The following is a 16,266-nucleotide window of genomic DNA, read 5'->3' on the forward strand; positions in this document are numbered from 1 at the left end:
TTGCATACCAGCTCCTTTTATACCCGTATGTCTGGGCGAGTGGCATGCAAATACCACTCTCCAATTTTCATTGGCCTTTTATCAAAGACCAGAGGTGTCTCAGGCTCCCAAGAGTGACCCCTAGTGTCACTACATTGACACAACGTCTCGTTCCCTCCATCAGGGAACAGAGGTTATGCAAGTAACCAGGACATTTCCCGCTCAAAAAGTGAACAGTTTAATCAAGAATTTCATAAGAAAACTATAACTGCAAATAACCCAAAAATACTTGGCACCATCATTCTGGAATTTAAGAGACAATAAATTACATAACAAATACTTGTATTTTCTTATTAAATTATAGTTATAATTCAGTTATAATGCATGATAAAACTTCCTACTAATTAGTGTGACGAGGAGGAGGGCATGGCCGGGCCGTGAGGGTACATGGCCGGTGCTGAATCAGCTGATCAGCGGGAGAGCGAGATAAAGGGGAGCGGGAGGCACCAGTTCGAGAGAGAGAGAGAGACACATGGCCATGCTGCATGTGTGTCTGTGTTTGTTTATGTTTGTTTTAAGTTTGACATTAAAACTTTGTTTACTGTTCAGCTGGTTCCCGCCTCCTCCTTGCCCATCTTTGAACTGTTACAATTCGTGTTTTGGTTTTAACATGGATAATACATTACACGTTATGAAAAACATAATTGTCAGGGTTATCATCTGCATAGGATGCATTTGTCCATATTTGTAGTAGAATCCTACACATGTCTGTGTATTTGGATTGTAGTGAAATATAAAAGGCCAAGGTACATGTAACTGTTCATAAATGAAGCTTCATGTGAGCTGGAAACATGCCTCATGATTAGTATAATAATTTTAAATGTGGAGAGTTGGTTATATTGAAGAACAATGGGTTTCCATGGGTTTCCCTGGCGATCATGAAAAGAGTAGTCCCTCAGCAAATGGCCAGTCATGTGATGAGTTAGTTTGGGGGTTTAACTGATTAACAACAAAGACAGATGAGCAGTTAAGATTTGCCAGATGCACAACACCCAGACTTGCTGGTGCCAGCCCGAATCTCTTTATAGCTCTGTAGAGTCAGTGTAGATTCTGTATTTAAATCATTCTGTGTAGAATTGTTGAATTTCTTATAGTTATCTTCTGCATCAAAGTCGTACAACTGGAAAAGCTCAGCACCGGAAGTGTACAAAGTTATGACACCATTAAAGCAGCTGTATTAAAATCATACGAACTAGTGCCCGAGGTGTATCGACAAAGATTTAGGGATTTCAGGAAAAAAAGTGATCAAACTTATGTAGAGTTTGCTTGTGACCAGCGGTGGCACTTTAGCCGTTGGTGTTCTGCATTGAATGTGTCCACTTTTGTTTCTTTGGCCAATATAATTGTGTTGGAGCAATTTAAGTGTACGGTTCCTCCACAACTTACCACTTATTTTAATGAACATATAACTATGCGCTTACTCATAAGTCCCATATTAGCGATGTCTGTGTGGGTCGGGCTTAGGGGCAGAGAAATGTTCCATGTTTTGAGGCATCTATTGATTTTTCAATGCTGGCTCAACTGTGGTTAATAACAACGAATCTTTCAAAAGTAAATTTTACCCGAATCGAATTTGTAACTACTGTTTAGGAAAAGGCCATTGCAAATCTAAATGTCCTGTATTAAAGGTGAAAGGAAAATCTTGTAGCTCTCTGGTTAAACCCACGGCTCTAGCACACCTGTGCCAACATCTATGGTTTTAAATGTTTCAACGCAAAAGTTGTATGATCCGGTTATTTTGGTGGGGTGTGATGAGTTTCTGTTAACATTCTACGAGATACAGGTGCATCAGAATCCTTTAATTTAAAATCGTTTTTGACGTTTTCCGAAAACTCTTACATTGGTAGTGATCTGTTGGTTTAGGGAACTGAGCTAGGAACAGTCTTAGTGCCTACACATAAAATTTGTTTGGATTCCGATCTTATTCAGGGTGAGGTAACGATTGGTGTGCGTCCCGCTCTTCCTGTTGAAGGGATTTCACTGATTCTCAGAAATGATTTGGAAGGTGCACACGTTTTGAGTTACGTGTCACCCCTTTACTTGTGGTTTCTGAGCCCTCTCTCTATGCAACCTTGTTTAATAATCTAAAAGAACTTTAGAAAACGAGTTCTTGTACCTATTTTATTTACATAATGAAATTCTAAATCATCTCCCCAAAGGTAAAGTTTCAAATTCATTGTGTAAAATATGAGCCTTAGTATGGATGAGTCGTACAGTTCTAGTATAGATCGAATCTCCTTCCCCCCAATATTTTTTAAAGCTACATGGATTAGTCAGGCAATTTTAGATTTGGACTGTAAGGACAAGTTACCATAACATGCTGTGATACCATATATTATCAGACTCTCCAAAACAGATTGATAAAACAAAAACAGAGCACTCTGGTTAACCCCGAATATCTTTAACCTACGCAGAAAATACAGTCGTTGTTGCAGTCTAGAACACAAGTTATCAATATGAGAAGACCAACATAATTGATTGTCTAGCTAAACACCCAAGTGTTTATGTGAATCAACCTGCGTTATAGTATTACCATGAATTTGTAATGGACTTTGATCTCCCACCGATCTACGATCGAAAATCATTTCAACCGTCTTTTTCCATTTAAGACCAATGAATTATTATCACACCACTGAACAAACCTCGTAACTTCAGAGAAATGCGTTGAGGGTATTGCGTGCCTATTAAATGAACTAAAAATTGCTGTGTCGTCCGAAAATTTTATAAAAAAGGTAGTGTCCTGACTACTTGCACAGTCATTAGTATATAATCTAAACAGAAATGGAGAACTGACACAACCTTGCGGAGTGCCCGTGTTACCTACTTTCACCTCAGAATACGAGTTGTTAACTCTCACTGATTGAGTCCGATTAGTTAAAAAAGAGTAAAATCTCTTTATGCAAAAAGGATTTACCTTTAATTCTGACAATTTACTGATCAGTAATCGAGGCTGCACAGTATTAAAAGCTGAACTAAAATCTACTAAGAGAAGTGCCTATTGACCAGATGAGAAATTGTGTTAATGACATCTTCAGTAATACGTCCTGGTTTTTAAGCAAATTGGAGCAGATCAAGTAGTTGTTTAACCTCTTCCTTGACTGCAGACACCACCAATCTCTCAAAACATTTCATAACATGAGATGTAAGGTCTACTGGTCTAAAATCACTGTTCTCTACAGGACACGCCTTCTTAGGCAGTGGGGAAATTATAGTTTTCTTCCATAATGACGGAATCATATGCGAATCAAGAGACTTTAATAAAAAATGGGCAGAAAGCTTTGGAGAGTTCATAAGCGTAATTTGTTAACAGGGAAGCTGAGATGCCGTCGGGGCCTGTAGATTTTTTAGTTCGTACGCATTTGAATAATGACGTGACCAGACCAGGAGTTACCACCAGTCTCTGATCAGAGTTACACACAGTCTCATCCAACTCGACCCCCTCAACATCTTCATCCCACGAGGATTCAAACCTCAGATAAAAGTCATTTAAATCATTCGCACTTTGTAAATCATGACCTATTATGATCTTTTTTTGTGGTTCCATATTAGTTATTTGCTTTTTTCCATTCCATAACTTCCTAGAATCCCCTGAGTTAAAACTTTGTTCTAAAATCTCCCTTTGTTTTTTCCTTGCCCCTTTCAACAAAACATTCAATTCCTTTTGAACCGATTTTAATTCTCTTTGATCGGTTAATGAAAGCAAGTTTCTTCCTATTAATACAGTACTTTACTTCCTTTGTAATATAATTTTTGTTATTTGGAAATATAGTTACAGTTTTCTTGTCAACAACAGTATCTACACAGAAATTAATATAATCAGTTATAGTGTCAGTGGCATCTTCTTTATCCATATCATGAAACATTTGCCAATCTGTGCAATCAAAACAACCTTTGAGTGCTTCGATGTTTTCATTCGACCAAACAGATTCAGTCTTCGTCGAAGGTTTCCTGCTCTTTAACAGAGTTGTATAGGCAGGGATTAAATTAATCACATTGTGATCACAGTTCGCCAAAGGAGGTTTCGATCTTGCGGCATACACGTTCTTCACATTTCCCTAACACTTGTCTTAGAACTTCGTGCCTCTTTTATCACATTTAATATACTGTTCATACCCCGGGAGATAAGATTCGAGTCTGCAATGATTAAAATCCCCCAGAATAAAGATCGGTACTCCCGGAGTTCGCTTCAAGTGCTTATTCACACGGTCTGTTTCACACAGTGCTTGCAGCTCTTCCCGCATTCCCAATAGGCGGGACATAAGTAACACAGATAACAATATTTCCAAATTTCCGAGGAAGATAAAACAGCCTCATTGATAAACATAACAGTTCCACGTCCTGATTGCATAAGAACTCTCTCACTGTAACCTGACTGCACCAATCGTCCCTAATGTACACAAAAACTCTGCCACCTCTTGACTTCCCAGTAGACTCTTCCCTGTCTCCTCGAACCAGGGAAACTCCGTCCAGTTCAAGCAGTGAGCTGGGAATACCTCGGTGCAGCCATGTCTCTGTGAGCGCCATCAGACAAGCGTCCCGATATTCGTAACAGGCTTTAGAGTATATGCGTAGTTCATCCATCTTATTCTTAAGGGATCGAACATTACTCAGAATCATGGACAGGAGATGTGGTTGATTAGCCCTTTTCCGGAGCCGTTGGCGAATACCTCCTCTCTTTCCTCTCTTTCCACTTCCCCTGAGCTCGCTGCTTCCTCACAGCCTCAGGAAGGTCCGTGGGTAGCGTAGTATCTGCGGATTTCAACAATAGTAGCTATTCTCTGCTATACGAAAGGGGTAACACACCTCCCACATGTGCTAAAATCACACAATCCAGGGCAAAAATCTCTCTGCCGATCAGCACCAGCAGCAATAACTTTGCCAAAATCGTCATAATTTTACTAAAGTTACTGACCCTTAATGCGATACAGTAGACCTTGCAACAAACAAACAAACAAACAACTAAAACCGGCTGCTGTTGCATGAGTCTGAGTCGCCAGCAGTGCAGCGCCACCGGAAGCTGGGTTCGAGTCCACCTTAGTCGAGTCCAAGTCAAGTCTGTGTCTTTAAACAATTGAGTCTGAGTTGAGTCCAAGTCCAAAAGGGGCCAAGTCAGACTCAAGACCGAGTCCACAACAGGCCGAGTCCAAGTCAAGTCCAAATTAATCTGTTCATGAATCTGAATTAAAATTGTAACTGTAAACTCAACATTAATATTTTAAGCTAATTTTAATCTTCACAACTAAGAAAAACAGTCTGTCAATATAAATGTAACAAAAGCACCTCTGTTGCATTTCATATATACATTTTATGATTAGTATCCTGCTGAACAGACTTCAAAGTGGTTTCAGAATGATGCTTTAGGTGTTTGAAGACAAAACTTTCCTTCAACACAATTCTTATTGCGTTCTGTTGACATTTAAATTATTTGTTGCTTTTTCCCCTCCACTCAAACATATACCAAAAAAAAAAAAAAAAAAGGTGAAAGTTGCATTGGTCATTACAACCAGAGTTATTATTATTTCAAATTTTAATTTAGTTTTTATTTCTACTTCATTTTCAATTTGTCAATTCAATTTAATTTAGTTTTATTTAAAATTACCCCTATCTAAAATAATAGTCTATACTGAGATTTCTTTCTGAATCTTTTCCTCTATCTGCCGACTGATTTGGGAAAAAACAGGACACACAAATGAGTCAACACAGTAGTTATTAGCACTCGCCGAGAAGTTACATCTCACGATTTGACTGCAAATGCTACATCCAAAAACACTGGAAAAGCCCACTGATAATATTAGGGCCATGACACAACCAGGAAATCATATGACAAAAAACAGGAACAAGGAAACACTGACCTAAATACAAAATAAAAGACATGAAAACAAAACATGAACAAAAACACACATAGACGTGACAGTAACCTCAGAATTGCGCTCATTATTGATTAGGTGAACATGATTATTTTTTAGTTTCCAAGCAAGACCCCAAACTGTCTCTGAGGCTGTTGACACAACGTGCTAATATAAGCACCACAGGAAAAGATAAAAAAACACTTGAATTTATGCAATCAATGGTAGCAACATTTTGACTTCACATGTGACCTTGTTGAGCACTGGCTTAAACTCAAGCCATCAATGTTGTTGTGGCTGGCTGCTCTGGACGCTCAAAAAACAAGGCAAATTTCTTATCAGTCGACCTATGAATGACTTAATTGAAGTATTTGTCTCCGCATATTAAGATGCATTATGGCACATGCATATGTGCATATAAAAAGGAATGCATATAAAATATGCATTCCTTTTTACTGTATTAGATCATTTACTACTAAAAACAACTTGCTTTTGGCACCACTCAGTGGACATTTCACCCAGAAACATGGAGCTCACACGTGCCCATATGTTCAACAACACTTTTTGCTTCTGCCACTGGGGGCAGTGGTTAAGCACAGACCAATTTTATCTTTGAACTTTCGACTCAATGTCACCAAATTCACAGTGAGATCAGTCTGTGGGACTATCTGTTTATCCAGCCAATGAAAGATGGGGGAGTGTTTTGGAAAGCTGTTTATAACAGTCATTAATTTTGCAATTTCGCTTTGGTCACAAAAATTACCTTCACCTTTAAAGCTTTAGCATCTAAAATACTAATGCACACTGGGAGGAACTGCCAGCGTTTGTGTTCTGTGTGGCCAGCAGATAAAGCTAGCTGTTTGCTGTTAAGGAGAAAACAAAACTAATGGCTGCTGAACATAATTGTCAGTTCACATGAATTCCAAACTCCAGCTTCAGGCTCATATCTATCTAAATTGCAGCAAAAAAAGAAAAAAAAGAAAACTCCTGTCCTGGGAATTTTTAGACATGTAACATCCAACAACATAAAAATTTGCTCAATCAAACATGTTGTGGGACAAAGAGACTACATTGTTGATACATTTAATAGCAAAGCACTGGCTAGAATTTGTCAGCATATAGAGTAAGAAGATACAGAATAGGATAGACTAAAATAAAAGCTATAGAGATTGCAGTTATATACACATCAAACACCAATATCCAGGATATTGTTTAAACCATGTTATGCAGGCAAATGTCATGCAAGTTTATAATGAACTACTTGTAACCTACTGACATTTACACTCGGCAGAGGCACAAAGAATTGCACAGTTGGATGTCCTTGTTGATGCACAGTAGATAATAGCTAGCTTCCATATCACACTTTGAAGCATCTCTCCTAATTTAAAGTAACAAAAGGCTTGTTTACTTAATAACTGACACATCTAATTTGTAATTAATTTAACAGCAAAATTGTCATGGCTGTTTTTTTAGCTGTGTGTATGTGTGTATATGTGTGTGTGTGTGTGTGTGTGCGCGTGTGTGTGTGTGTGTGTGTGTGCACATTTCTGGGCGCATGTTCTTTTAAAATGGTTGAAATGATTTTTAAGCTAATTTCCCTAAGCTCTAACTCTTGATATGTCTTTCAAGTCATAATGGTTTATACCAAGACAAAAATAGAGAAAAATAAAAGCACAGACAAATAAGCACAAAATCTATATTGTCTTATGGCCATGTAATGGTAATGGTTTCAGACAGGAATGACATAGTACTTTGATTTATGCTGTGGTACTGAGATAATGACCATATTCACATTCCATAGAATTTTTATGTTACTCCAAGGTACTTTAAAGAATACTATAGGGTCAAAAAACAAAACAAAACAAAACAAAAAACAAACATAGTATTATCAAATATGGAGCCTTTATTGAAAGTTTGATGTTTTGTTGTAAAACACCAATGACTTTTTGATTTGTTAATGTCCAATGTCTGCATTAGCCATCATATTTGATTTGAGAGATGCATAATGATCTGAATGAAATGAGTAATGACTTAAATGCAGTGGCGGGCCATGCATTTAAAGTCTAGGCCTTCAGTGTGATTCATGCTATTAAGAAAACACAGTTTCACAATGAATAAGACACCCTATGTCTTTGGGCATCATACATTAGTAATACCAACTGACATTTTAAAAACATGTCCACGCATTAAAGCCAGAACTTGAAACGACACTTAATGCTCAAGCAAGCCTAATTTTAACTGCAGCATGACTGTTAAATGACTGTTTAATAAATATTAAATGAATGTCTCCCGAACAGACATTCAAAAATCATAATTTTTCATATGAATCTACCATGGAGGTCTAGAATACCTGGAAAAATCTATCTAGTAATATTTGCGATTTAAATGTTGCTTGCAATAAATTTTATTTCATCAGTGTACACGGTTATGCTGTGTTCCATTCTAGTTGGATATTCCTACTTGATATCTCCAACCATAAATGCATTCCATTCCCCGATATTCGGAACTGCAACACTCCCGTTAGCTTAGCGGGTGTTTGACTCTCATTAGAGACGTCTCCTAGCAACCCAACTGATAAACATTTTTTCAATTATTTAAACAATTATCAAAATACATTATAATGTTTTATACACCTGTTTCTGCAGGCGTTTGTTAAACAAGCTTTAATATCATGTAATGTGGAAACTAACTCATTTATCGATATTACTTAATAAAGTGAATGTTTATCACTTACTTTGTATATCTCCCTGAGTGTCTACATGTTTGTGTGTCATCATGCCCCTGCACCTCGGCGAAATCGGAGTTGAAAATTTCTGCACGAGCCTACAAGTTGTAATTCTGACTTCAAGATGCATTCCATTGCATTTTTCCTAGTAGGAAGTTGTAAAATCTGACTTTCCGAGTTGAATGGAATGCAGCACTACTTTTCAAAACTTGATTCGATACTGAATGCTCAAGCAGCCTAATTTACACTTAGAAAACTCCTGATGTTGCTATAACAATGCAAAAAGCACTTATCAATTTGCTTGAAGTGAAAATCAAGGTCCTCCTTTCCTGTTTAATAAATTAAGCAATCACACGGTCATGCAGAACATTTCATGTTTTTAAAACCATAAGGATCTCTTTCTCAACGGCAATACCAGCAGTGATGACAGCCGACTCGTCAGACAGCTTGATCTTATGCTTTTCACTCTTGAATTACGTACATCACTCGACTGGGACATATCCTAAAGATCACACCCACCAAGAACAAATAAATCAATCTGATTGGCTGATGAATCTGACAGTCTGACTTTAGTTGCTCATTCATTTGCACTGTTAAGGAATTCTGAAGGCCTGAAGGGGTGGAGCTCAAACTCACACGCTGCTTCGGGCACGCGATTTGTGAAACAGTTGTCACAATTTGCTTGTAAGCATCAAGGAATAAATTCTGACTGGATAAACGTTTAGTTTTTCTCTTTGTTTGTAGATTAATTAAGAGAGGAAAGCGATTAAAAATACATAGGCAAAAAGGTGATTAAAAATGAAAGGATGAAAAATATTTATTTATTTGGCATGTTAGGGTTTGTTGGCCCTGAGAATTCACCACTGCTTAAATGTCAGTCTATTAACACACAAAGCTATCGTATGGCTTCAGAATACAGTACTGCACATGTGTCATGTGGGGTGCTTGTATGCCTTTATTGTACTTTTTTTTTTTGTTTTTTTTTTGTTTTTTTTTTTGTTTTTTTGGAGCTTGAAAGCCTGTGGTCACAATAAATTGTTATTGTATAGAATAGAGCAGCGTAAAGATGATTCAATATTCCCTTTTATTGTCCGCAGAAAAAATGGGTTTGAAATGTCATGAAGGAGAGTAAATAATGCCAGAATTTTAATCCATTTCAATTTGGGAAACTGTTCCTTTAAATGCTGTAATCATCTGAGCGATAATCTACTTTATTTTGATTTATATTATTTTTCAAGCAATTAAATATTTATAGACCCAACTAGGTCACTGAGCAATAAGAAGTCATATCTTCAGGAACCTACTCATGTATCTTCATGCTGTGTGTGAATGTCTATGTGTGAGCATATGTGTTTGTCCTTCAATAACCTGCTATAATCAGCAAGGAGACACTTCTCTAAATGGTCATTCAGAAGGAGAGGACATGTGCAGGGTTAGGGACACGGGGATAGGGCTCACAAGACCAGACTCCTGGTTCCCTGGAGTACCTGAGTTCCTGCCTCTCTGCTTTGCATTTCTAGGTCACTTTGGATGCAGAAACAGTCCGGTGCCAGTGGGAAAGACATCTATATAAAGCCTGTACACCTCATCTCCTCTACACTGGAGCACAGGACAGCCCGAACATGAGCATGACAGCCACATGTATTAAAAGTTTAATGATATTTGCCAAGCAAGACTTGTGGTATAATGTGTGGAGGGTGGGGTTATAAAATGACTTGTGTATGCATGAAATATTACTCCTTTCATCTTTTGTATAAAAAATTACATTTGAGCATTCACTTTTCACAATCAGATCATGACTTTTGATATGTTGCCAAAGGCTAGTGCAAACCCACTAAAAGCACTTTGCACGTGATGGCGCACGCAAGAGAAGAAAGAAATGTAATCAATTTAAAAACTGTAACTAGTTTTCAAATTTCGATGATTGCTTAAACATAATAACATCTTACTCTGTTATTGAATCTTGCTCTTGCTCATTTTGTATGGGCAAATAATTACACTGCAATGGCACGACAGCTCCCACAACCCCCACACAAAAACATGAACTCAATCAATGTCCATTATTTCGTGCAATCCATTACTGAGCTGCACAACTCAGCCAGCTATTCACAGCTCAAGAACAGTTATGACTCTCTAAACTCTCTGTTTATTTATTTATTTTGTAATTGAATTGTTAAAGGAAAAGTTCACCCAAAAATGAAAATTATGTCACCATTTACTCAGCCTCGTGTTGTTCCAGACCGCTGACTTACTTCCTTCTGCGGAACACAAAAGGAATTAAATGAATAACCAATTGGCTGAATTCAATACAACAACATCACATAGTTACTCACTTTAATGCTAAATAAAGCACCCCAAAGTGTCATAAAGTAGTCCACTTGTGTTGCATGATTTTTGTTCACAAGACAAGCAAGAACCAATGGGTTTGAGGTTTTTGACATAGCAGCCATATTGAATTTATGACACTGTTGGGTGCATTATTAAGTGTTAAAGTGAGTTACTATATACTGCCCTTGTAATGAATTCAGGCAAGAAGACATTCATTAAATTATTTATTTTTGTGTTCTGCAGAAGAAAGAAAGTTATACAGTTTTGAAAGGACATGAGCGTGAGTAATTTTCATGTGTGGGTAAACTATTCCTTATACAATCAGAGATATTCTCAAGAAACAATAACTAGATTTGCATTTTCTGAAAGAAAATAGCTGTGTTTGCATGGAAGCAAATAAATAGCATTAGCATTTTAGGTGTGAGGCTTTGGTTCTGTGAAAATGAATGTTGCATAAGAGACACTTTGCCTTTATCATGCCACTCAGAGTGCATCTTGTTTTCTGTCAGCTGTGCATGAGAATCACAACATAATGCAACACTGTCTTTGCAATATAAAGATGATTGTAGAAGGTTTTGGAGATGTATGTATCACAATTATATATGGCGATATTCTAATTAAAATACAGTAGGCTACATTTTCAATATAACACATTCTAACACTAAGTCTAGGGGAGATTTTCAAACTTAATTTTAAACAGTATAAAGTTTATTTAAAAAAAAAAAAAAAAAAAAAAAAGAAAAATAGATAACACCTAAGGCTGCAATGGTCAAAGTTTAAATGAATGTCAGGATTTTGGACTTGTTGTTCTTTGTTTTAGCCACTTGAGGGCCACAGTGGTCTCCCTTATGTTTTCCCTGTGTGTCATTCTCATTATTGCTGTCACCTGTGTCTCTTTCCCCTGTGTGTATTTAAGTTGGTTTGTTCCCTTGCTTTAGTGCTGTCACCTGTGTCACTGTTCCTGTGTTTTTTTCCCCTGTGGCTTTTTCTATGCATTTCTGTGGACCGTGTTGGGAGGGTTACTTTTGAAATGTGTTCCATTACAGAATACATGCTGTAATTTGTAACATATTCCATTAGATTATTCAAGGTCAGTAACATATTCTAAATACTTTAGATTACCTCTTCAGCACTGTTTTTTTTTTTAACTTGTTTTGATTATAAAAACTCTGCCAGTACAGAAAGACAAAATACACATGTTAAAAATACATTATCTGAAAAACTTAAATATCTTCTGCAGTGCTGTTTCTAAAACAAGATTAATCAAATTGTTCTTGTTTTAAGGATTTTTAGATATTTTTACAGGAAACAATACAAAAGTTATCAAGAATACGATTTTTGCCTTAATATCAAAGGTCTTACTAGAAAAAATAATTATGATCCAACATGAATTTATTTTTATCCCCTTTTCTCCCAATTTGGAATGCCAAATTACCACTACTTAGTAGGTCCTCATAGTGGCGCGGTTACTCACCTCAGTCCGGGTGGCAGAGGACAAGTCTCAATTGCCTCTGCTTCTGAGACCGTCAATCTGCACATCTTATCACATGGCTTGTTGTGCATGTGGAGGCTCCATGCTACTCTCCGTGATTCATGCACAAATTACCATGCATCTCACTGAAAGCGAGAACCACTAATCGTGACCACGAGGAGGTTACCCCATGTGACTCTACCCTCCCTAGCAACAGGGCCAATTTAGTTGCTGACCTGGCTGGTGTCACAGCACACCCTGGATTCGAGCTCGTGACTCCAGGGGTAGTAGTCAGCATCAATACTCGCTGAGCTACCCAGGCCCCCAACGTGAATTTTCTTGATTAAAAAAAAAAAATATATGATCGTGCCTGGTAACATGTGCATGTAAAATGGCTGAAATAACACTTTAGCTTAGTGTAAAGCTGACAAGTTTTATCTTCTGCTCCAAATTTACTTCAAACTTCTCTGTCTGCTCGTATGAATGTAATGCATCATAAGAAAGTGTTTCACCGCTGTTCAAATGCACTTTGGATCGCATCAATTGTATGTATAAATGTTTTCCATCTGAAAGGACTAAATATTAAATGAAACAAATGACAATAAAATGCAAAGTAATCTCTTCAGTAAACAAAATACTTTTTGAATGTAACTGGATTCTAATTACCAATGATTTAAATTGTAACTGTAGTGGAATATTTTGAATACGTATTCCCGTTACAGGTATTCTGTTACTCCCCAACCCTGTCTGTGGATTATATTTTTTCCCTGTGGATTTCTCTCTTGGATTACTAAAGTGGATATATATATTTTTGCTTTGTAGATTACTCGTTGCCTTTGTTTGCCCTACTTCCCTTTTGGATTATATTTTTGTTTTTTACCAACTTGGATTTTATTGATGAACTCATTCTTTTTTTGAACACTACCCGAGTAAGCCTTTGCAAGTTGGGTTCATTGCCTTTCCTGTGGCTCACCAGAAGTGTTTCTAGCTCCTACACCACCGACCCAGGTTTGAGCCCTGGCCCTGACAATGGAGTCTATGTGCTCAGCAGTTTCAGCTGAATTAATTGCATACAATTGTATAGGAAGAGCAATTTCAGTACAGTTCTTCTGTAATAATGTAAAAATGTAGTAATTTTCACTGTAATAATGGTGGGTGTGTGTGTTAATGGATGGATTGACTCATTTAGTGTCTTTGTTGGTCACCATCTATAATATGATAACACAGCCAACTGATATTTAGGAATAACATTTATCTCTTTTCTAACTTCACATGATTTGTCCTTACCTGGTTCATAGGAGGGTGTCCAGCGAGAGTCAGTTTAATGGTGGTCTCCCAGATATGTCTGTCCATGCTGTCTCTGGCCGTCACCATGAACTGTATTGGTTCGGTTACATTCGCCACATCTTGCACTATGAAAAGAGAGCCATCTGGCCGAATGCTGAACTTAGGGTCACTGCTCTTGAAATAGACCTTCTCTATTTGCTGGCAGGTTTCAAACTTTACTGTAAGTAAAAAGAGGAAAACAGAACTTGATAAGAAGAAAATATAAAAATGCAATGAAACAATTTTGGCTATTACAATAAAACTAATAACAACAGTACATCATGCTAAACTTTCAAAGTGGGCAGGGTGTCATTGATTCAGAAAAAGAGACAATGAAAAGTTTGAAGTCTGAGAACACATTGAAAAGTGGGATTCAAAATCAAATTTAAGCCTGGAACTAAATGTTTAAGAATTAATAATAATAATAATAATATTCATTTTACATAATTGTTATTATTAAGAAACAATTACATTAAGAAATAACATGAATCATCAGGTTTTGCACAAACTTGTGGTGTCTATGTCAGCTTGATAGCATTCTGTCCTGTCCAAAAGGGTGGACAAACTAAATATTAAGAAATTCTATAATTCATGTAAATTATTCAATTAAACATTTCACTCAAATTGCAATGCTGCTCATTTGATTTGTAATGAAAAATAAAAAATCATAAAATTGGAAATATGCTAAATAGAAGAATATTAACAAGTGGTCTCAGATTTTTGGATCCTACTGTATGTAAGAAACTATAGTCTTTGGCTAAAGCATTTCCAATTATATTAGTACTGTAATAGGTGTTAACAGGAACACAATGACACCATTTGCACAATGTGCTAAAAATGTCTATAATATGATAATGTCTATATCCAAAAATTGTTTGAGATTCCTGTAAGTGAATTCAGTTTCACTCAAAACTAGCAAAGGTAGCAAACAGAATGAGTGAGTCATATGCATTATCCCACTATGGTTGTTCACAAAGGGTTCTGGTCAACAACAGCAGATGGTGTATTCATTTACACCTGAGGGAAAGTTCCACAACTTCAGCTCTACTTAAAGAGAGAGAGAGAAATAGCTATGTCTAGATTAATCACAGCTTACATTCTAGAGTTCTCATTCAAATTTAACAGAAAATGTCAGTTTTCCAGGGTTTGATTTGTGTTAAATTAACAGTTTATATATGTATATATATATATATATATATATATATATATATATATATATATATATATATATATATACAGGTGCATCTCAATAAATTAGAATGTCGTGGAAAAGTTCATTTATTTCAGTAATTCAACTCAAATTGTGAAACTCGTGTATTAAATAAATTCAATGCACACAGATTGAAGTAGTTTAAGTCTTTGGTTCTTTTAATTGTGATGATTTTGGCTCACATTTAACAAAAACCCACCAATTCACTATCTCAAAAAATTAGAATATGGTGACATGCCAATCAGCTAATCAACTCAAAACACCTGCAAAGTTTTCCTGAGCCTTCAAAATGGTCTCTCAGTTTGGTTCACTAGGCTACACAATCATGGGGAAGACTGCTGATCTGACAGTTGTCCAGAAGACAATCATTGACACCCTTCACAAGGAGGGTAAGCCACAAACATTCATTGCCAAAGAAGCTGGCTGTTCACAGAGTGCTGTATCCAAGCATGTAAACAGAAAGTTGAGTGGAAGGAAAAAGTGTGGAAGAAAAAGATGCACAACCAACCAAGAGAACCGCAGCATTATGATTGTCAAGCAAAATCGATTCAAGAATTTGGGTGAACTTCACAAGGAATGGACTGAGGCTGGGGTCAAGGCATCAAGAGCCACCACACACAGACATGTCAAGGAATTTGGCTACAGTTGTCGTATTCCTCTTGTTAAGCCACTCCTGAACCACAGACAACGTCAGAGGCGTCTTACCTGGGCTAAGGAGAAGAAGAACTGGACTGTTGCCCAGTGTTCCAAAGTCCTCTTTTCAGATGAGAGCAAGTTTTGTATTTCATTTGGAAACGAAGGTCCTAGAGTCTGGAGGAAGGGTGGAGAAGCTCATAGCCCAAGTTGCTTGAAGTCCAGTGTTAAGTTTCCACAGTCTGTGATGATTTGGGGTGCAATGTCATCTGCTGGTGTTGGTCCATTGTGTTTTTTGAAAACCAAAGCCACTGCACCCGTTTACCAAGAAAGTTTGGAGCACTTCAGGCTTCCTTCTGCTGACCAGCTTTTTAAAGATGCTGATTTCATTTTCCAGCAGGATTTGGCACCTGCCCACACTGCCAAAAGCACCAAAAGTTGGTTAAATGACCATGGTGTTGGTGTGCTTGACTGGCCAGCAAACTCACCAGACCTGAACCCCATAGAGAATCTATGGGGTATTGTCAAGAGGAAAATGAGAAACAAGAGACCAAAAAATGCAGATGAGCTGAAGGCCACTGTCAAAGAAACCTGGGCTTCCATACCACCTCAGCAGTGCCACAAACTGATCACCTCCATGCCACGCTGAATTGAGGCAGTAATTAAAGCAAAAGGATCCCCTACCAAG

The 16,266-nt window shown here is 37.3% G+C and overlaps 1 protein-coding gene across 1 annotated transcript in view; it reads right to left on the reverse strand.

Moving 5' to 3' along the window:
• Nucleotides 1-16,266, reverse strand: part of LOC127428278 (cadherin-4-like) — a 340,076-nt gene that overhangs the window by 131,172 nt on the left and 192,638 nt on the right. Inside the window, exon 4 of the mRNA XM_051676519.1 lies at nucleotides 13,697-13,914. Within this exon, the coding sequence (XP_051532479.1) occupies nucleotides 13,697-13,914 (218 nt within the window). The remainder of the gene's footprint in view (nucleotides 1-13,696; nucleotides 13,915-16,266) is intronic.

The sequence above is a fragment of the Myxocyprinus asiaticus genome, chromosome 37 (assembly GCF_019703515.2).
Source record: "Myxocyprinus asiaticus isolate MX2 ecotype Aquarium Trade chromosome 37, UBuf_Myxa_2, whole genome shotgun sequence".
Classification (NCBI taxonomy): domain Eukaryota; kingdom Metazoa; phylum Chordata; class Actinopteri; order Cypriniformes; family Catostomidae; genus Myxocyprinus; species Myxocyprinus asiaticus.